Genomic DNA, 24,382 nt, shown 5'->3' with positions numbered 1-24,382 from the left:
CTTTTCACCTATACCTATAACGTATACAGAGTGAGTCTTTGACTCGTACAAATATTTTAACAGATTCTTGAGGTTAAGAGAAACACTTTTTTCTGATTCGGTCCTGATGAAAAGATAAAGCCATTTCAAGTTTTCATGATGAGCGGTGCCACTCCTAGAAAAACAAAATAACCTTCAATATAACTAGCTAAATCTGTGACACTTCACATCTGTGGATCTTTTACACAGAGTTTTATTTAGCAAAAGTACCTTATTTTTTTTATTTTCCCAGATACTTTTTAATTTTTGAACATCAAATTACTCGAAAACTGCGCATGATAGGAGAAAATATGAGGAATACTATTTTACAAAACGCTTCAATATTCATTAAATAGCGTCCAAGTTAGTTTCAAGAGTTTGGTTCTTTGAATTTTTGGTATTTTTATGGAACGTAATGGTCATAATGAGAAAACTCGTGGGTGATATCTTGTGCTCGAAAAAGATTTATCAAATAAACGAAAATCTATATTCCGAAATTCATTTAATTAGATAAAACCGTTTGTGAGATAGAACTAACAGCCTGTATCTTTTAAACCTAGTCGATTCTGAAAAAATGGTAAAAAAAAGTGTTTCTTTTGACCTCACGAATCTACTTTACGAGTCAAAGACTCACCTTGTATGTATAGTATCATTAGCACTAACCGAGGCACTAACTAATTAAAACTTTCTACTCCTCAGAGTCTTTCAGTCAACAAACCAGGGATAATAAGGATTCATGAGGACTTCATTCTTTCTTGTGAGGCACGAGGATCTTCGGCGATGACATTTCGATGGATGAAAGATGGAATCTTCATAAAAACTTCACATTCTGGAGGGTGAGTGAATTCCTTATTTTCATAAGGATTTACTTTAAATTAATGAAAGCGATGCAAATTTCATATACTTATTTATTTTATTGGCGATCTTGTCCACTCAAGATAGAACTAGAAATCTGAGAAAATTCATCTATAAATAAAGGAACCTAATGAAAAGAGTTACAACAACTAGATCCATCAAACCAGCAATATTATGGAGCCATGCTACACAATTCAACTATATGGCTCAATAGGTTCCTCGACTCAAAATTCTGAATCTTTCTACAAGAATAGTAGGTAGAGTTTTCGAATTCACAAAGTTGTTGTATAGAACCATAGACATAGAAACATGGACTGAGCAATGCCAGCATGAAATTGGCTATTTATTAGAAAGAGAGAAAAGCTCGTCGGGACATACCTTTCTCTTTTTTGTTCACATAGAGGTGAGTGTAGACCAATCAAAATTCTAGAAAAAGACAACTGCATTCCCGACGTGTTTTTCTCTCTGTCACTTTTTTGACCGTATTTCATGCATAGATATAAAGGGAAGGCACAGTCCATGTCTCTATGTCTATGTATAGAACATACAGCTTACTGTGTCCAGAACAGATTTTTTATTGAATTGGAAAGTTAGGACTAATTTGAGGAGAAAATGAATCGTGAATAAAATTCTTTTGAAAAAACCAGAATAATATAAACAGTAACTAAAATGTTCTGCCATTCTGCATATTCTTGGACCATCAATTCTTTTTCCAAATAGATTTTCACTTTGATTTCAGTTGAGTGTTCGAGAAACGTGGTCAAAATAACTCCCCTTGGATCTATAAGATTTGGTGTCAAATTATTTTAATTACTTCCAGTAATTGCTATTTTATAATAAACCCTAATTGGAACGCATGTATAATGCTCTGTGAATAACAGGATAATGAGGAAACTTAGCCTGAAGGCAGAATACGAACAAACAACGTGACAATTGCTGACATGCCTATTCATAATCATCCCTTAAACACCGGTTGGTTGCGAACTGAATATGCGTTTGGTAAACACATTCTAGCGAAACGAGGAAACAACGTGTAAATTGTACATCCGTGGCATTTGTCCTGAGAATGGTGACAAATTCATAAACGTCGCCATTTATGCGAAACAGAGAAGTGTTTTTTGTATTTCTCATATAGCTACAACGTTGTCCATTTCATCAGGAGAAAAAAATATGAGAGAAGCAACTGCCACTAAAAATAATTTTCAGCTCCATAAAAGTAGTTCGAATTTGTTCAGTCCACTTTGAAAGAATGGCTTTGACTGGTTATATAGTCACACCTAATTTTGATGGTTTCAAGAAGGTTATCAGAGCAGAAGAGTAAACTGTTCTATTCTGTTCAAAGCGACATGAATATCGCTTTGAATTTCATTCCAATAATTGTTTTTTACTATGTTGAGTATGCTAGATTTTACGAGGATGTATTGATAGATATTTAAAATCAATATTCATCTCCTAATTTGTGTCGTAGCTTTTATTGAGTGTCATCTTAATGTAAGAATGTTTGTTTAAAATTTGTTTTCTGATCCCCGTGATTTGTGTCACGGACGACTAGATCCAGAAACAAAGCGACCTATATATAGGTTTAAAAGGTCGTAAATTTTCTTCCAACGAGAAGGTAATAAAAGTTGTGGAGGTCTGCTTTGCAGAGCCATAAGAAACATTTTTTTTGAAAGGTCTAGAGACGTTGCAGGTTCGCTGTAATAAATGTATCCAATCAAGAGGAGAATATGTTGAGTAAAAAAATATTTCGATACTGACATTTTGTTTGGTTCTATAGTAGGCTAAGAATTTTTCAATATATCCTCGTATGTTAACTAAACGGCATTTTCTGCTCCAAATGTAAGAAAAGTATAGCTTAAAGTGCATCAAATCCCTCTCCAATAAATTACAAAACTGAACGACCAGAAAACTTCTAGAAAAAAATCAGAAGGCCTCACATTTACCTTCTTTGCTAGAGATTTCTTGTCCAAACCTCAAAAAATCAACAGTTGACTGTTGTGGTGGGTTTATTCCTATGAATAAACTATTTAAAAGTATTTGTTTTGAAAATTTGCATGATGGGTTCCCTTTAACAATCATCCTTTCTACGTAACATCTTACTGAAAATTTTCTCGATGCTTGTTTGCAAACAAAAACACACCAGAAGAAGATTATATCAACTTGTGGACGGAAAACAAGTTGAACACTTCAGGAAAAATTGGAACATCGCTTTATCTTTTATGATCATCAGCTCCTTACGGCAATCACCAACTACTCCGCAGATTTTCCGAACCCACTCCGCACATTATCAGTCTTTATTCCTTTCTAAGAATGTAACAATAAAGAATCGCTCTTTCTATGGTCTCCTCTTTAGTTTCCACATTTCAAAAGTCTTCAGTTTCTTCACAATAAGCCGAGTTTCCGAGAAAAAACTCCGACTCTCGATTATATCGAAACCTCCCTTATCGATCCCCATTTTCCTCTGTGAAACGACTTGTTTTTCATCTCTCTAAATTCCATAACTTCTGGGAAAACGGAATACGTTCCCCTCGTGGAGCGCCATTGTTGGGGCAAAATAAAACAAATGGAGAAGGCAGCACGCATCGCTTTCAAGAGGTAAAATGAAATTTGGTTTCGTAAGGAGGAAAAGATGTTTCAATTTCCCCGATTTTATTCGAATATGTCTGCTTCATGTTGAGAATAAAAGCATCTCTCTGTCGATTGTTTTCCTCCTGAGGCAGCCTCAATAAATAAGCAGAGATTCTGCATCTGGACCGATGCGATGCGAAAGGGGCCCACAAACAACAGGAATTTTGTGAGTGCTATCTTTGGAGAATTTTAAAAATTCATTCGCAATATACAGGGTAACTTTTGGACTCGTAAAATGAAAGATAAACAGAAGATTTTCGAGGTCAAGAGAAACACTTTTTTCTCATACAATTTTTTCCGATTCGGTCCTGATAAAAAGATATAGCCATTTTTAGTTTTCATAATGAGCCATTCCACCCCTGAAGAAACGAAATTCCCGTCAGAATAACAAGCTAAATCTATGACACTACACATCTGTGGATCTTTTAAACAGAGTTGCATTCAGCCAAAGTACCCAATTTTCTTAATATCACAGATATTTTTTATTTTTGAACATTAAATTACTCAAAAACAGTGCATTATACGAGAAAATATGAGGAATCTACATTGAAAACGATAGAAAATCTAGAGACCGTTCGAAGGAACGGTGATTTCTTTAAGTGGAATGAAGATTCCACTTAAAGAAATCATGTAAGGACATGGTTTCTATAAAAGGTCCTGGTCACGTCGCCAATCATAGTTTGTACATTGAATATGATAAAATGCAGCTATACGTTTTTTAATTTCACTGATCTAGTTCAGAAAATATTCTCAACAAAAAACCGCAACTTTCCACTTGAAATAGAAAATACCTACACTCTTCAAAAATTTAAGTGGGTAATACTTCACGTACATGTAATAATATACAGGGTAAGTCTTTGACTCGTACAAGTATTTTAACAATAAATTCTTGAGCCATTTTAAGTTTTCATAATGAGATGTGGTGCTAGTCCACAAAAAACAAAATTACCTTCAGAATAACTAGCTGAATCTATGGCACTACACATCTGTTTATCTTTTAAACAGAGTTGTATTCAGTACTCAATTTTTCAAATTTCACATATAGGTACTTTTTAAATTTTGACATCAAATAACACGAAAACGGCGCATTATACGAGATTATTTTACAAAAAGTTCAGCCTGAGTACCCAATCTTTTAAATTTCACAGATACTTTTAATTTTTCAACATAAAATAACTCGAAAACTGCGCATTATAGGAGAAAATATAAAGAATACTTTTATTTCACAAAACGCTCAAATATTAATTTTATATCGACAACTTAGTTGGGTTCTTTGAATTATTGTTATTTTTATGGTACGTAATGATCATAATGAGAAAATTGGAAGACGTGGGTGATAATTTGTGTTCGAAAAGGATTCTTGAAATAAATGAAAAACTATATGCTGAAATTCATTTTATTCGATAAAACCGTTTTTGTGAGATAGAACTGAATATAAATTTTTGTTATGGTTTTTCAACAGCCTGTATCTTTTGAACCGAGCCGATTCGGAGAAAATGGTTGGAAAAAAAGTGTTCCTTTTGACCTCAAGAATCTACTGTTAAAATATTTGTACGATTCAAAGCCTCACGCTGTATAAAGAATCGAACAGTTGAAAATTTTCTATCATAGATTTTGTTGTATTCATATAAGTCGCTTTTCACACTGGAATCAAGCATTTTCATGAAGGCATTAATATTGAACGAACTCTGATCAAAGAAACCACTCCTTAGAAGAGAGTCTGCAAAAGAAATCTTCTTAGATCAGATTCTCTAAAGAATTGAACCACTGAGTACCCTAAAGTCAATACTGCAATTGATGTTCTTATTTAACTCGCAGTGTTTTCATGATAAATCAACTGACCACATAATGGTGGTCCTCAAATTGATTACCACTTGAAAAACTCAACTAAACTCCACCTAATCTGTAGAGTGCATGACAAACTCCTCAATGATGCATGAATAGTTGTATGATTTGAACTATATAAAAGCAATCTTTCACGAAATATGAATGAAAACAGAAGAAGTGAATTTTGTATGTTACTTTTACTCAATTTTGCATGATTATGAGCCCATACGGATAAATGGTAAAAACATTGAATGAAACTACGTATGAATTACCCTGAATACCCTGGGAGGCCCGAAAAAGCTCAGCTATATAATTTCTAAAGCTCCAATCGAGTCGAAGTACCTCGGGACCTCATCTATCTTCTTCTTCATCAAACGATTCCCGGGATAGATCCAGTCTAAGATACAGTTCACGATCGCACAAAAGCTCCGCTCCGATAGAGTCCTGGAGGAAGAGTTCGACGTGTATGGGAATCCTTGCCGCAGTATTCAAACGGAAGGAAATTATACGTTTTCCACCGTATCACACAAGAATGGAGGAGGGTAATTGCCTTTCCTCGCGAGGAGTAATTGTAATTTACCATTCTAATGAATTCGGCATTAGATGCTCGTGTACGGAAGAGTGCTTTTATGCGGACTATTTTTAAGAATTTATTCGGCCGTTAAAACTGGCGTAAATGAAGTGCGGATCGTTCATGTATATTGCCGGCTCTTTAGGAGTTTTTTGCGGTAATTTTTGCCTCCGACAACGGACAGCGAAATTTATGATGCTCTATTTCAAGGCGGTAATGATAGATTTTGAAGAAAAAGCGCTATTTAACCATGGCACGAATAGATTCGTTCCGTGATATCAATTGTATTTAGTGGGCTGTGAGGACTCTAGTCTAAACACTCTTACTTTATTGCCGACGTTTCGAAATATTTTATTTCTTTTTCAAAGGCTGAAATGCATTTGTAGGTTAGGTGGATTTACATATTCCAAAAAAAAATCTTACCTCTAAAACTAGTCGTGTTCTAACATATCAAAAGACCAGTTGTTGAAAACTAAGTTTAAATCAGTCATCGGTTACAGTTAGTTAGATAAAATAAAAGACGTGTTTCCAACAATTGGTCTTTTGTTATGTTAGAACACGACTAATTTTAGAGGTAAGATTTTTTTTCGGAATATGTAAATCCATATACGTATTATAAAATTACCAAGAATTCAAAGAACCCAACTCTTGAAACTAAGTTGAACGCTATTTAATGAATATTTGAACGTTTCGTAAAATAATAGTATTCTTCATATTTTCTCGTGTAATGCGCCGTTTTCGAGTAATTTGATGTTCAAAAATTAAAAAGTATCTGTGCAATTCAATAAATGGGGTACTTTGGCCAGATACAGCTCTGTTTTAAAGATCCACAGATGCGTAGTGTCACAGATTTAGCTAGTTATTCTGAAGGTAATTTTGTTTTTCAATTTTGTTTTTCCAGGAGTGGCATAGCTTATTATGAAAACTTCAAATGGCTATATCTTTTTATCGGGGCCGAATAAGAAAAAATGGTATAGGAAAAAAGTGTTTCTTTTGACCCCAACAAGCTACTGTCTCTATATTTGTACGAGTCAAAGACTCACTTTGTATATTATTTTGAATGTTGACAATACATTTTTGTATTGTCAAACAATATAGCATATGTATGAGTTTCAACAGAGGTTAGTCAGGGTACCATACAATTCGGAGTATGATACAAGAGTTTAGGCAAAAACCTCTGTAAAAAAACCCTGTCACCCCTTGAGTAGTGTAGTGATGACTAATTTGTTTACAGAATAGGATTTTAATACTAAAGGGATTCTTTTCCATTGACATAAAAATTTCCTTATTCTCTCCCCATTTCGAAATTATGTTCGAAACTAAAAACCAGAGCAGAAAACGAGAAAGAAAAAGTAATTGATACAGCCTTCATCAAACTGATTCGAAGACTTGATGGTAACTCAGATAACAAGTTCTCCAATTATTGCACTCTGAAGAACATCGTCTCTGCGTCAAAACTTCTCTCAGGTGATTTTGGTGAAGGATCACTCTCGTCGTCAGGAATCTCTTCAGTTTTGAAATTGACAATATTCCAAATCTTGCTTTTGACCAAGTTCGGTCTTCCAATTGATGATTTTTCAGTTCTTCAGTTGTTCGAGGAACGCTACAGGACCCTTATATTATGATAAGTAGGAATATCCACCTCGTCTGGGGAACGCACGAAACAAAACTGAAGATGAATAAGAAAGTAGACGTTATATCGAAGTGAATGTTAGGGGTGAGGTATTTCGTGGCAACGTAATCATTATCTATAGAGTTTCACCTAGGACTTCTAGTAATTATCTCCTATAGATATTATAGAGGTTATTTATTAGAAAATGGGAGAAAACAGTTAAAATTTCAAAAAACATCAACAATTTGTTGAGTATCGAATTTGTTATCACCTTATATAGATGAGAATCAAAAACGAAGACGACAATTCAAAGAATTGTCGTTCCATTGATGCGAGCTAGTCATGAAGCAGCGCATGAATTTCCAGAGAGGCTAAAACATTTAAACACAAACTGAAAACGGGTTTCGGGATTATCGTCCCTCATAAGTACAGTGCAATGATAATCATTTCAACCGGAGATTGGGGTCTTTAACCGAAACCGGGGCATCGCTCTGAGTATTATTCTCAATTCTCATCACGATACGCCACCTGTCCCACCAAGACTGAACCAAGACTCACTTACTCTGTAGAATCCTACACCCATTCATGACTCCCAGACATAACTACTACCTGCAGTCAACGAAAGTACAACTATTCGTTAAGAGACTGCAGGAGAGTTTAATGGTTCGCTCGCAAGACCGGAATATCAAATTGAAAACTCGAAAAAGCCCTAACTGGTTAATGAAAAATCCTAATGAACCCTCTGTCTCAAACCGTGACAAATTCATAGCGATAATAAACAACACAATATCAAACCCGAACAGAATTGTTCTTGGAAGAAAGCGAGACAAGCAATCCTCGCCCGGATTTCCATTTTTCAAACCGAACAATTTTCTGGATGCAGACCCCACCAGCGGCACCGATGGAGCAGAAGGGAGAATTGGCGAATTAAAATGGTAAAAGCCCGGCTGCCGTCCTGTCGGAATCTTATAATAAGTGAGAGCCGCTGCAGTTTATTGGATCCGGAATGATGATATTCCTCCGGCTTCCGGAAATTCGAAATAGTTCCGAAGGGTTGGCAGGGTGATCTGGAATTTAAATCCGCTGAAAACTGGTGTGTTTTCGGGGATCACTTCGAGTCTGGCTGAAATTCGCGCCCCTAATATAAAAGCGGAACTGGGAGTGTTTTGAATTCTGTACAACTGCCGTGAACCAGCCGTTTTTTTATAGTTTTTTTTTAGGCGGGGTTGTTCCAAGACGAGTAAAAATATACTTTTGTAGATGGGGTTAGGTTAAGGGGTGTAGGAAAATGCTGATATTTTTATAATAGCTTTTAGTTACATCAGTAGACGTTTGAACCCTGCTTGAAGTCTTTTGCTGGACTCTAATATAGGTGCAAAGGGACACCTTACATTACTTAACATATGTAGAATTGATAGAAAAAACTACCTACCGAAAAAGAGTGTGAAAACAGCTACAAATTAGTTAAACGAACATTGAAAGAAGTTTATTTCATCAACTAGTAGATTAGCTCAATATTATATGGATATATTTTCACCTGTTTTTGAAATCTAATAGATTAGTAACATGATTATTGAATTCTTGCTTTTCTACACAAATAAATCTCTCGAAAAGCTTATATCTCTATATGAATTGATGAGAGGGACTAGATTATTTTGTTTTTTGGAGTACACAAACATTGTTTTTTCACTATTAGTTCCTTCGTAGATATATTTCAATTATCGTTTTCTTTTTTCATCTTAATATTTGTCAACCCAAAATTTGTTGGCGCCTCGCCAAACTACCCCTAACCAATACCAAAAATTATTGTAACGTGGTTTCCTCGGAGAAACTTGTATCGAGCGCCAGCTATTCTTTTCACTAGGAAGAATAGCAAACCTACCAGAGTAGCTTCTAGTCGGAGACAGAGTTCGCTGTTATCTAGGGTGGCAGCGATAACGAAGTAGTCGAAATTAAATTATGTACCAGTTTATTCACACCTTCGGAAAATGATTATATAAACAACGGAAATATGTGTAGGTATGAAATATGAGCGAATCGATCAGCAAACATACATTCTGGAAATTCGATCCGATCACGAGCACTTAATAAAGTTTATACCGGGTACAGTGAAAAATCAAGGGTTGTTCAATGAAATGCACCAATAAGAACTGACGAAATGGATACTAAGGATGACCTCGCGAAGTGAAATGGCTTGCTATACGGTATCGGGATGTAATTAATTATATTTCTCCAAAAATAAAAGAAACAACAACCAGGGCGGATCTACTCGAGACTTTTATTCACTACCCCAAGGGCTTCGCTCCATGACTGATGGAAAAGAAGAGATTTCTATTTCAACACTTATGACGCAAGAACGCGAACAAGGGGTTGACGGGACTTCCTCTTCACTACCCCAAGGGCTTACGCTCCATGACTGATAGCGAAGGAAAAGTCAGACTCGCGAAACAGGATAAAATACGGTAAAAGATAGCTAAACAAAAAGCGATACAGTACAGCAGTGTCAAAGAAATAACCGGTATAGATCTAATAAAGAAACTGAACCGTACAGACGGAGACCTACCTCCTCTGAAAATTCCAGAATGTGACAAGAGTAAAAAACGTCGTTAGCTCCGGTTTATCGCATATCAACATCATAAAAACGTCGAAATCTTCAACGGCATGCAAGAAAAACAACGTTAAACACAGATAAACGGTTTTTTTACATTTACTCTGCTTATCGGAATGAATGCATTGAAGAGTTGAGAATTCAATATTTTCAAAGGCAGAAATGTGAAATGAAAGGAATGCACTAAAATGAATTCCAATTTTCTCAGAAAATTCGGATTCATTACATTATTATAGCAGCTATCTTGTTTTCCAACATTTCTTAATTCTTCAACATCACAAGAACTTGCCTACGGTACAGGTACACAGGCAGACTGATACTAGTTGACACTTCATTGTTAGGTTCTACGGCTTAGCCAGGCAGTAGACATCATCTTTTCAATGGATTGAATGAATAGTTCATTGAAATATCAGTATGTACTTATGTACTTATGCACTGGAACTATCGCATTAGAATTTACAATGTGCATCTCAATTCGAAAACTATGCTTTATTCAAAGATTTAGCTCAAATGGATTCAACAGTTTTTAAGGAAATGATCCAATACTTTGTCAGTCTGACCATTTTCATCTCCATTTGTACTGGAAATATCGAAATAAGTGCATAACAACCTGGAAACTATAAATGATTCAAGGAACCTTCTCATGTTATTCGTATATTCTTCTTAACAAATCCTCTAATTTGATAACCAAATTATTGTGTCAAATATATCTATCCGGCTTATTGGATATATAGTGGAGTCAATCTATTTCATTTGATATCTCGAAAAAGTAATAAGTCAGCTATTTTGAACTACCCGCAATAGTAGATTAACAGTCATGTAGTTTTCTGTAATTTTTCAACGAATCCTTCTCAGCATCTCTGCAAACCCTTCCATTTAAAAACCATATCATCAGAGTGCTTAAAGAACAACTAGTCTGTCTTTGGCCATCCCCCATAAATACTTTCTCCTCTGAGTTATCCGTCTAGATTGATATTCTTTATTCTATATCCATGGTTTGGATAATAAACTGATCTACCGATCAGTCAGGATCTATGAAATCCCAGACAAAATTAATGTTACCGTTCACAAAAATGTCAGCAGTGAAAGATCGTGATTTTCCGGAAAAATTGACGTCGTTTTTATCGTCCATCTATTCCAATATTCAAACAAGCCCGATTGGAGAAATGATGGAAACTATAAATCTCTGACACTACGGGTCATGTATAAGAATGGACGTCCACGAGGCGATCCGGGATATTGGAAAAACCGACCACATTACTTATCGTTTTCATTCGGCAAACAGAGGATGGATTGAAAAGTGTGAAGAAATCCTCCTACAACTAATATGTTTCATGATAATTCGGGTATAAAATTCAAGTTTAAAAGTCTGCCAGACCAAACTTCAGTTACAATTCACTCCTGGACTCTTGTAACGTTTGATGGTTATCACGTGTTATTACGTGTACTAAATTCTGAAAAATGTATTATTGTACTAGTGCAAAACTAATGGAAACAATCATTCCGAAGAATTGTCGTTCCAATGCGCTAGTCATGAACGAGCGTAGGAAATCCCAGAGAAGTCGAAACATCCAAGCGCAACTGTAGACGGGTTTCGCGATGATTGTCCCTCGTCAGTACAGTGTAGCGCTGAATTTTCCGGGCGAAGGATGGTGTCCTCGGGACGAAATCGAAACCGAAATCAGGACGACGGTTCTGAGCTTATAAATTTTTCTGTCTGTGTCCATACACTATTCTATTTTGACACATAAATTGGCATAAATCAAAAACTTAGACAGATAAATCTACGATCTATATCGACAATTTTGTGATAAATCCAACAATATAACGAAAATGGAGGTTTGCTATTTCATATTGCTTGAATAGAAACCACAGCATGGACCCTGTACGCACACCTGTGTAACCCTATACACAGAATTGGCTCGGTTTGAAGGAGACAGGCTTTTGAAAACCATTAAAAAATGTTATTTTCATTTCTACAAACGGTTTTATCGAATGAAATGAATTTCGGAATAGTTTTTCATTTATTTGGTGAATCTTTTGCGAACACATACGTTTTCCAGTTTTCTCATTATGACCATTACGTACCATAAAAAGACCAAAAATTCAAACAACCCAACTCTGGACACAAAGTTGTCGCTATCTAATGTATATTTGAACCTTTTTTGAAATAAAAGTATTCTTCATATATTCTCGTATAATGCGCCGTTTTCGAGTAATTTGATCAAAATTAAAAAGTATCTGTGAAATTTGAAAAATTGGGTAGGTACTTTGGCTAATTACATCTTTTTAAAATATCCACAGTTGTGTTGTGTCATGGATTAAGCTAGTTATTCTGAAGGTAATATTGTTTTTCCAGGGGTGGCACAGCTCATTATGAGAACTTTAAATGGCTATTTATATATTTTTATCAGGGCCGAATCGGAAAAAATGGTAGAGGAAAAAAGTGAATCTATTTTTAAAATATTTGTACGAGTCAAAGACTTACCCTGTAGATTATTTCATGTACGTAAAATGTTACTCACTTAAATTTTTGAGAAGTGTATTTTCTATTTCAAGTAGAAAATTGTAGTTTCTTGTTAAGAATGTTTCCTGAACTAGATCAGTGAAATGTAAAAACATATAAGGTCCTTTCATTTCAATAAAAAGTGTAGCACTTTTCTTCACTCGATTTTAGTATTCGTTTGCTAATTGAATTTACACCGGTGTAGGTGTAGTTTATCTACATCTCCTTTTGACTATGTGTAGATGAACTACACTTCCTCTACACTGGTGTAAATCAAATCGAGTGTAGAAAAGTGCTACACTTTTTATGCAAACGAAAGGACCCATAGTTGCAGTTCATCATATCTAATGCACATATGTACTATGATTGGCGACGTTACCAGGACCTTTGATAAAAACCACGTAAAGAAGTGGAATAAAAAAAACGGTCTCGATATTTTCTATCGGTTTCAATGTAGATGTTTAAAAGATCCATAGTTGTGTAGTGTCACAGATTCAGCTGGTTATTCTGAAGGTAATTTTGTTTTTTCAGTTGTTTTGTTTTTATCAGGGCTGAATGGGAAGAAATGGAATAGGAAAAACTATTTCTTTTGACCTCAAGAATCTACTGTTGAAATATTTGGACGAGTCAAAGACTCGCCCTGTACAATTCGGAGCAAGTACATACTATGTTTATAAAGACATGCAAACATCGAGTTAACTCTGAGCTGACTATTTACTTTGGAAACATCTAGTGTTGATAGCTGTTTAGCTTCTACAAGAAGAAGGTTGACGAAAACATAACATCAAGGTGTTTTGTTGGCACCTTCTAAATCCATAAGCCACTCCGCAATTCCCTTAGGTTATACAGACTGCTGCTGACGACAGCATTCAACCCTCATGATCAATCAATCTATAAGCAGAACAGGTCAAAATCGCTCCGCTGGATCTCGGCTTCGGATTTCCATTTTCGCCGCCTGATTTTTCCCCATTTCCCGATCTATCGGAGGTAGAAGTCATGGAATTATTCTATTAGGAAATGGAAATTGCCACTCTGGAAACTCCAATGGCGGACCCAGGAAATGGAATCGTAATTATCGCGATTTTTCCCCGATCCGGAGGAGTTATCGACTTCCGCGCGAGGAAGGAAAATGGGAAGAGAGGATTTTTCTTTGTTTTTCGAAATGTCGCACACTTCGTCGGCTTATTAACTTTTTATCTTTTCCGCTCTGTGAAATACGGCCAACGCCAGACCTCTAGACTCTCTGTCAGTGGGCTGCACGCTATACGAGGTTTTAATGTGGAGTAAACTTGATTTTGATAAAATGTGGTCTTAGAAGAGTCTTACACAATTTATAGATTCGTTGTAGAGTGAAGGCACGTAAAATTGAGCACATGCTATGAAGAATCAGTATTCCCAGATAGAAAAGATATAAATTCTAAAATCCCAGTTATGTTAGAAAAGGAAAAATCAAAGAAATCTCACAAAAATGAACCATTAAACTGATGAAAACGTATCACAACTAAAAATCCATATAAAATACGAGGATGTATTGATATCTAGTTAGCTTAGGCCAGTGGCCAGTTCTATGCATAAAAAAATATTGCGTTACCATAGCAACGAACAATAACTCATTAGAAGTGTCAGTGTAAAGTTTGAGGTCAAAAAAGTAAACCAGAGTTACGCCACCATCAAGTACATGTTTTTAAAAGGGTTAAGAGGTAAGCAGATTTACGAAGGTATACTTAATACCATTGGTGATCAATGTCCTTCGTATGCGACCGTGAAAAAGAGGTAAATTTTCCGTTGAAGATGATGACCGATCGGGAAGGCCAGTTTCTGTGTCAGTCCCCGAAAATATCGATGCAGTTCATGACATGATTTTATCAGAATGTCGAATTGGGCTAAAACTGATATCATGTCAATTTGGACATGAGAATAATTGCTGGAAAATGGATCCCCAAATGTTTGAATGTTGACCAAAATCGTACAAGGGTAGAAGCATCGCGTTCGATCTGTGCTCGATTTGAAAATGGTGTAGACTTCTTAAACCGAATTGTTACTATGGATGAATCTTGGGTACATTTCTACGATCCAGAAACAAAGCAACAATCGATGGAATGGCGACACGCTGGTTCTCCAAGACCTAAGAAGTTTCCGAAAATCTGCTGGAAAAGTTCTTGCTTCATTTTTATGGGATTACCAGTAATAATGATTGATTTTTTGGATATGGGTAGAACAATAAAGGGAGAATACTTTTCGACATTACTGACCACTCTACGGGAAAAAATTGAAAAGAAAAGATAGGGACAGCAATCCGAAGGTGTTTTGTTTTTGCAGGACAACGCCCCTACACACAAATCTCATGTTGCCATGCAAAAAATTCGTGATTTAGGGTTCGAGTTACTAGAACACCTTCCTTATTCACTAGATTTGGCTCCATACGACTCATCACTTTCCTCAACTGAAAAATTTTTTAAAAGGTCGTAAATTTTCTTCCAACGTGGAGGTAATAGAAGCTGTGGAAATATTTTTTTTTGAAAGGTTTAGAGACGTTGCATTATCGCTGTAATAAATATATCCAATTAAGAGGAGAATATGTTGAGTAATAAAAAATTTTGACATTGAAATTTGTTTGGTGCTATAGTAGGCTAAGAATTTCTCAATATATCCTCGTATATCCTCCTTGATTTTCAACTACTGAACAGGACCAATACTACATTATGTTCTCAATAGTGGTATATCAAAGGGAGTTCTTCCTCACTAAGTGAAACATTCTGTAAATTTGAATGTTGTTTCCCCAACTTTCATCTGTCATCTTTTTCTAGCAACCCTTGACGAGTCTCTCCAAACACCCAGACAAATAATAAATTCCCCCCGTGTTTCCCCGTACAAGAGGCTTCTTCATAAATGTCTATCGAATGAAAACATCGTATGATATTTTTCTCAGACCAGACCGCAATTCCACCAGCTTTTTCCCAAAGCCGACTCCCCCATATAATTTATCACATCATGAATCATGGAGAACGCAAGAGTTACGCAATATTTTTCGGATACCCGAGCGAGAAAGAAGGATTTTTGCCGTCTCTAATCTAAATATTCGATATATATTCATGCCTCACCGTATGTTCGTTTATCCATTATAATCTGGATTGAATTCCAACTCTTATCAGGCTACGGCAATTTAGGGATTCGGCGAGGGTGTTTTCGTGTGTTTCGCTTTTTTATCGGAGTCCTGCATCGTTTTTCGGACAGACAAATACCCAGGACAAAGCTTTGATGAAGGTTTCGCTGAACTAGACCTTTCTAATTGTCATAGTGCAGTCCTGAAAATAGAAGACAGATACGAGGAAGTATTGATATCTAGTTAGCCTAGACCAGTTCCATGCAAGAAAAAATATTGCGTTACTATAGCAACGAACAATAACTCATTAGAAGTGTCAGTGTGGATTTTGAGGTCAAAAAAGTAAACCAGAGTTACGCAATAAATTGAAAGAAAGAAGATGTCAACCGAAATTGTGAAAATCGAAAAATTGGAGTATCGAGCCATCATCAAGTACCTGTATTTAAAATGGTTAAGAGGTAAGCAGATTTACGAAGATATGCTTGATACCCTTGGTGATCAATGTCCTTCGTATGCGACCGTGAAAAATTGGACTGCAAGATAAAGAAAGAATTGTTGCAATATATTCTCGTAAAGGATTTTATTACAACCCTTTTTAATATTGGGAAAAACCCAACTGTAAAAAAATAAACTTTTTCTTTGAGAACATATCATTTCGTTCAAATATCTCAAGCCGCTTCGAGAATATCGAGGTATTCATTACTTATATGGAATACATTCAATGCCCTGTATCTTGGAAACGAAGCATTTCCACACAAATACCTTTTTTCCTACATATTACTCAAAGAACAATATTCTGAATTTAGAATGAAGAGTAAGGTTGTACTCATAGATTGTTAATATTCATTTTAAAATCAACTCGACATGTTGTTGAAATAAATATTAACAATCCATGAGTACAACCTTACTCTTCATTCTATATTCAAAACATGGATTTTTGTCGACAATTTTTTAACTTTATTCTGAATTTGTTAGCTATGTTTATGAAACACCATGTATAACTTTGCGTATAACGTTTCTCATGAACCATTTCAAATACCCCTGCTGTTTACCGTGAGAAAGAAAAACCTCAAATGAAAGAAAACTTGGCAGCTAGACACAAGGCATTTCGCGTCACTACACTCTAAAGCTAAAGGCTCATAAAACGTCGAGTCTTAAGCAATCCAAATGCTTCATATCTTGTTTTTGCATCCTATTAGAGTTCATCCCTCGAGCGCTACCTCAAACTCAATAAAAATTTCATAACAGCATATTAACCCAAGTTCAAATTTCGGTCTGTTTGATTAATATGTTCCCGTGTACAGAGACTGCGTTCCGAATCGGATTTTCCAGTTTCCAGTCTTACATCCCCTCGGTTTTTTCCCTAGAGCGTCTTGGTGGCCTCGGGATATCAACAAATATTCAGACTGGGGGCTCAACACGCGGCGCTAACGATGTGAAAGATGAATACGAAGCCGAAGACCGCTTTAGATTCTGCATTTGAGATATTATTTCTTGCTGCTGATGTCTTGATTTGTCAGTTTTGCGAGTCCAACCTAATTAGATGAAATCTTCCACGTCCCCCTAAAGTTCATTAAGTTTTTTCCGCGACGATGTCTCAATTTGTCTTCAAATCTGTCGACAGTTTCCGGTCCAGATAACTCGGGAAGAATGCCTTTATCCACGAAATTATGTTCTGTTAGAACATCGTGAGCGGATTTTCCGGCAGGGTTAATCAGGAGCAAAATAAAGAAGAGAGGAAGGACTATGGTACAAACAGACACAACCGTCTGTAAATTTTACTCTTTGTCCTTTCCATAGTTCTAGTTTTAGTGAGATAATTTTCCCCTGAGCTGAGTCATCATCCTATCCATAACATTCTCCCTAACTTCTAAGTCTCGACAGCTCACGTGATACCCTACTGTATTATTGAAGATGCTCAAGTCAAGAGTTATAACTAATTCATTCACACCTCTCCGCATCCATCGGAATCAAGAATAAGCTTGTCTTAATTGAAACATAGCACCCTTTGGATCAGGCGTCCAATCAGAAATTAGAAGGCCTACCCCGTTGGAGAGCCGTAAAACTGCTTGTTAAGTGTTGAAGGCGGGTTCTGTGAAAACTGTGAAAATGAAAGATTCAGAGCTACTTCAAAGAAAACAAGCTACAAAGACACAGGGATTTCAGCTGTGCAGACCCCCCAAAGAAGTGTTTCGAGCCGAAGGAAAGAGGTTTGACTTCGAGAGTGTAGATCTGGATATTTGGAACTCTATAAATACGCACAGCTTTGCTGCTTTGTACGGGTTCTCAGTTCTTGTACGTGCTTAGTAGGAGAGCACTAATGAGCCCTAGGGAAATTTATAGAACTTCAAAGAAGAAAAGCTGTCATGAAATGTATATGGATTCTCTCTTTCATGAGAAAGTGAAGTAATTCATTAAAAGAAAATTATTATACACTGTTTCATTGCTGAAAATTTGGCTGAATAATCTTGCTTGGATAGGAGTTAGATAGTCATTTCCAGAACTACGAGGATATATTGAAAAATTCTTAGCCTACTATAGAAACAAACAAAATTTCAATGTAAGAATATTTTATTACTCAACATATTCTCCTCTTAATTGGATACAGCGAACCTGCAACGTCTCTAGACCTTTCAAAAAAAAAATTTCTTCTTGCTCTGCAAACCAGACCTCCACAGCTTTCATTACCTCCTTCATTACCTTGAATTTTTTGCATGGAAAAATGAGATTTGTGTGCAGGGACGTTGTCCTGAAAAAACAAATCACCTTTGGATAACTTTCTGTGTCTTTTCTCTTTAATTTTTTTCCTGTAGAGTGGTAAGTTATATCGAATAGTAATCTCCGGTTATTGTTCTATCCTTATCCAAAGAATCAATCATGATTACTCCATGGCAATCCCAAAAAACTGAAGCAAGAACTTTTCCAGCAGATTTTTGGACTCGAAACTTCTTAGGTCTTGGAGAACCAGAGTGTCGCCATTCCATCGATTGGTGCTTTGTTTCTGGATCGTAGAAATGTACCCAAGTCTCATCCATAGTAACACTTCGATTTAAGAAGTCTACATAGTTTTCAAATCGAGCACAGGTCGAACGCGATGCTTCTACCCTTGCCCGCTTTTGGTCAACATTCAAACATTTGGGGATCTCATGTCCAAATTGACGTGAACTATATGATGAACGCCTACGTATGAAATATTCAGTGCTTCAGATATCCGTCTTAGCTCAATTCGACGGTCTGATGAAATCATGTCATGAACTGCATCAATATTTTCGGGGACTGACACAGAAACTGGCCTTCCCGATCGGTCATCATCTTCAATGGAAAATTTACCTCCTTTGAAGCTTGCAGTCCAATTATTCACGGTCGCATACGAAGGACATTGATCACTAAGGGTATTAAGCATATCTTCGTAAATCTGCTTACCTCTTAACCCTTTCAAATAAACTTGATGATGGCTCGATACTCCAATTTTTCGAATTTCACAATTTCGGTGGAGATCTTCTTTCTTTCAATTTATTGTGTAACTCTTGCTTACTTTGTTGACCTCAAACTTCACACTGACACTTCTAATGAGTTATTGTTCGTTGTTTTGGTAACGCAATATTTTTTTTTATACATGGAACTGGTCTAGGCCAACTAGATATCAACACATCCTCGTATACTGCGTTTTGTACGTCACCTTACAACACCTAGAATACGGCCCCTTTTACTTCCAGCAAACGGCTTAAAGTAAAGACACGAATTATTATTATATGCATAATCAAATATTTGAATTAGACCAATGAATATTCCATGCGAATTATAATCGGGTCATTTGTTCGGTTGTCATAGTTATCATCCCTTGTTATCGTCTATGAATACCAACTCGATATAACTAAAACATAATCAGCAAACGCCACATGGGGGAACATGAATATTTACATGGAAATTGTTACTCCGAAACGGGCGTGTGCTATCCAAGCCTCCAGAAAGATAATAATATATGAATATGTACAGTACGAGACCGAAAGTTCAGTGAACTAGTTATAGTTTGTTGGATTGATTATTATCATCTTATGATCAAAGCTGGACATAGGCCACATCCACAAAATGGTTTCAAAAATTAGGCTCTAAAATGTAGGGTATTCGAATGACATTGGGGTTGCTGGGGATAACAGTTTTGGACCCAATTTTTTTGTATCTTCACAGTTGTAGTTAAAGGTACTAAGTACCAAAAGCAATACCAACTTTCATGATTGCTCTGGTGGTGAATGAGGAAAATATATCTAAAAGCTTTGTAGCTCCATCAATAGACATAACGAGAATGTTTCGAGTTCTAGACTAACTCCGATTTTTTGTCAGTTCGAAATATAGCGAAAAGCTTGACAATCATAGACCTTTGTGTATAATTTGAATCGTTTTTTCCCTCCCATCACACAGCCAACAGCTATTACCGCACTGCTCTCAAAGACACAGACAACATCACTGTGCAAATAACCGACGACTGTTCTCTTTACTTTTTTTTCTTTGCAGCCGCAAATGGAACAGGATCATCAGAGACCCGCATGTTGAAGGCCAGTACACCGCTTTGCTCGGGGTGACAGAGGCCGACGGCCTGGACGCTGGCGTCTTTACTTGTCAAGTGGAGGATTTCAGATTTCAGCGATGCATGTCAAAGAGAATAAATATAGGAAGACCGCCCTCCATAAGAATGGATCCTATGAGCCTGACTGTTCGCAAAGTGAGTACCTAGCGGCTTTGTGCATACAAAATTTCGGGAATGGAGTTGTAGCTTCGGATTTCCCACGCGGGAAATGCAGATTCGCGAAGTCGGGCACGTACTGGATAACCTGGAAAAATTCGGCAGGAGATTATATTCGATGTTTGGTCATTTCCATATTTTTCATTATGGAAAAGACTCGTTGCCAGATGATGAGTACAGGGAAGTCCCATCCACTTCACTCAATTCAATCACTTTCAAATGTAAAAAGTCAAGTCAAGTCAAGCAGTTTACTAGTAGACAGACTGTTTGTCCGTAAGTGGGAGCGCCCACCAAAGTAGCGTAGCATTGACATGGCACAGACATGAGAACGGCGATGCATAATTTTCAGATATGAACTGAGAATGACATATTTCAAGCAACTGACACTTTATTCAGATGTGCGATATCTAAAAATTTTTCATCGCCTTTGTCATGTGCTACGCTACTTTGGTTGGCGCTCTCCCTAAAGTCAAACTGCTCAGGTGCACAAATAAGTTGGGGTCCATCAGAGCCTCCTAATTATTGAGTGAACTTGTAATAGGATCAGTGTGAGACTAAGCACAGTTCTTCAGAATACTACTGGTAATGTAGTCAGATTCTGCTGCAGAGGTAGGATCAAATGATCTTAAGATATCATGACAGTTATCAATTTATTAATTATTGTGGTGGACACTAATATTTGCATTCTATCATGACAGCGTTGACAGCAGGAATTGTGTTATGTTTCTGATGTGAATGATGAAGCAAAAGATTTTGCTAAGGTTGAGGCACATTCTGAAGAACCAGAGCACATCTCTGTGGTTTCGGACTTGAGGTGTCGACAGTTATGAATCGAGATTCGATTTGATACTCAGTTATAGTTATACTCACATTGGGTTTCACAAATCTTTGATTATCCGATCAACGATTTGTTCTAAAACGAAATCACTGAAACCTTTTCATCTCTGAAAATATTGAAGAAGTAGCAATTGAGAATAATAGAATGGACGTATAAACATCAAAATTTGGTGCGAGAATGATATTCTGAATGATCATGACTGAATTATCGATTGAAAACAAATTGACGTCTATTCGTCAATCAAGCGTTGATTCCCTGATCAAGCTTTATGAAACCCGGGGTTAGTTATAGCCTGAGGAAAATATTTAATTGAATATCGTGTTCAGCAACAGAATGAAAGTATATTCAATACCCATCATCCCATCCACGTCTAATATTTCATTCTAGCATCCCTGTCAATTCGGAGCAAGAATTTACGAAAACAGAGAGCATTCTCTCTTCATTTTCTACGAAAATTCGGCGAAAAAAGGAAAATTCATTAGGTAAATCAACATGATTGCGAGAGAAATTGAGAATTAAGGGGATTAGGAAAGGGTGAAGGGAATTGGGTCCATTATTCTCGGCGGAAATGACGAAAAATTTCCCAAGATGAATTTTGCGGAGGAAAAGAAGCGCATAAATAAAACGTGGGAAAGTCTTTCGAGTTGGGGGAATTAGAACGGTACACAGGGGATATCAAAGAAAATGCAAATTCGAATAAGTGGAAAGAAAAACGAGGGTAGTCTGCACCAGATTACATGGAAGGTATTTATGAACGTTCAAGTATTAAAAGGATTATGGAAGTTTGAAATATGAAAACAACAGGAAATACTACTCTCGGAGAAATGCTCGGAAATTCGAAATTGTTGATATAAACAAGACCTTTTTTCTAATAAATACACGAGAGTCAAAAAACACCAACAATCACAGAGCGGTAGGTTCTGCTAGGTTTTATAAAGGGTGTCTGTAAACAAATGCGAAGGACTTAGTGAGATGATTCCTCGATGAAAATAAACAGGGGTAGTTCCTATACATTTTTTTCTAAATAGACCTCCCTTCCAAAATACAGCCTTTGGAAAGCGATGACGAGTTGACTGTTTTCAATTTTCTTTACGGGTTCTAAAAAACTCTGAGTCATAAAACTATATGTAATATGAAGCACTAAGTAGATGTTACTCACACAATTTTTTTTTATTTCATAACTTTATTATTAGGGGTTGAAAATAACAACCCCTTATTATTTTCCATAAAAAATTGTTTTCGTGGGATAGATTTTCGAAAAATAAAATTCCCTTATGGTTTGTCATTCAATTCTGGAGAAAAAAATTCTTGCAAAATTTAGATACAGTCGATACTTTTCTCGGAATAAATAAAAACTTACAAGCAGTTCTGATCACTGTTCATTCCATTTCATCATATAAGTGTTCCATAGAATGACTACCTCCCGCTAAAATACATGCATCAACTCTCTGCCTCATAGTCCTTCGTATACTGCTTGTGAGTTTTATTTATTCCGAGAAAAGTATCGACTGTATCGAAATTTTGCAAAAGACTTTTTTTCTCCAGAATTGAATGGGAAACCATAAGAGAATTTTATTTTTCGAAAATCTATCCCACAAAAACAATTTTTTGAAGGAAAATCATGAGGGGTTGTTATTTTCAACCCCTAATAATAAAGTTATGAGATCTAAAAAAATTGTGTGAGTAACATCTACTTATTGCTTCATATTATGTATAGTTTTATGGCTCAGTGTTTTTCAGAACCCGTAAAAAAAAATAAAAACTGTCAACCCGTCACCGCCTTCCAAAGGCTGTATCTTGGGAGGGAGGTCGATTTCGAAAAAAATTTATAGGAACTTCCCCTACTTCTTTTCATCGAGGAATCATCTCCCTAAGTCCGTTGCATTGATTTATAGATACCCTATATATTATGATTTAGGTGGTTCTCAATGTAATTTCTGTTTCAACTAGCATCTGAACTGTCGAAATTCCCTCACTCTATTCAACCCTATTCTGCCGTAGTCTCTTCCATTGTGCACGAACCCAAACTTTGTCAGGATGATCCCAGCGATCCCTCCTTCGAGCAAATGCCCGGCTCAAACTGTTGAACCATCTCGTGTACCTATGATTGGGGCCGACAATGGCGCCATAAGGCCCCCAAGGCATGCAGAAATCCGCTTTGAAGTTGCAAAGTATCCGAAAAAACGTGGTTATCCGGTTTTTGTACGATCAAAATCGAATATTGAATGGCGGGCTTGCGTCCGTCATTTCGTCCACAAAAGATTCCCGATATTGGGAATAGTCAGCGATGTGTGAGCTGAATTTCTAGTGGATATTTGACCGGACGGGATAGGGGGGTGGAAATTGGCTCCCACGATGCCGCAAGAAATGATAAAACGTATTGGGTTGGAGGAGAAAGAATTTCCTATTGGGTATGCGTCAAAGCATCGGGAACCCTGGCTGGGACTATAATAATTTCTTTACAGGCTTCGGAATAGTTTTTATGAAGACGATACGCCAATTCCTCAAGGGAAATAAATTAGAATTTTTGAATCATAGGTTGCTTTCAACTACTTTTAGCTGTTGCGAAACAAAACTATATAGAGGATTATTCATTGGAGATTAATTGACATATATTTCTCTCCATTCATGATTTTTTTCTGACCATGAAAGTAACTCAAGATGAATAGTTGGGGAACCCAAGAGGGAAATTCGGGATTTACTCGAGCGTGTCAGATTAATACAAGGAGAGATACCTTGGACCCTGTAGAGTACCTCTACCAAAAATTAGACCTGTATATAGGGGAAGTTTTATTTGAAAACCTGCAGACGCTTTCCCCACCGCTGAAAGTGCATACATCATAGAATCTTTTTTTCTTTTCACCATCTTGTAACGTGGTTACCTCGGAGAAAACTTATCTCGAGCGCCAGCTATTCTTTTCACTAGGAAGAATAGCAAACCTACCAGAGTAGCTGCTAGTCGGAGACAGAGTTCGCTGTTATCTAGGGTGGTAGCGATAACGAAGGAATCAAAATCAAATTATGTACTAGTTTATTCACACCTTCGGAAACTGATTATATGTACAACGGAGATAT

At 36.6% G+C, this 24,382-nt stretch overlaps 1 protein-coding gene across 1 annotated transcript in view; it reads left to right on the top strand.

The window, feature by feature from the left end:
* The window catches only part of LOC123314399 (adhesion G protein-coupled receptor B2-like), a 139,021-nt gene that overhangs the window by 48,955 nt on the left and 65,684 nt on the right, over positions 1-24,382 (top strand). The window contains exons 5-6 of the mRNA XM_044899682.1: positions 718-854; positions 20,241-20,448. Coding sequence (XP_044755617.1) covers positions 718-854; positions 20,241-20,448 — 345 coding nt within the window. The remainder of the gene's footprint in view (positions 1-717; positions 855-20,240; positions 20,449-24,382) is intronic.

The sequence above is a fragment of the Coccinella septempunctata genome, chromosome 5 (assembly GCF_907165205.1).
Source record: "Coccinella septempunctata chromosome 5, icCocSept1.1, whole genome shotgun sequence".
NCBI classification, from domain to species: Eukaryota; Metazoa; Arthropoda; class Insecta; order Coleoptera; family Coccinellidae; genus Coccinella; species Coccinella septempunctata.
Note: the sequence above shows the minus strand (reverse complement) of the source record. Positions and strands in the feature narration are given on the sequence as shown.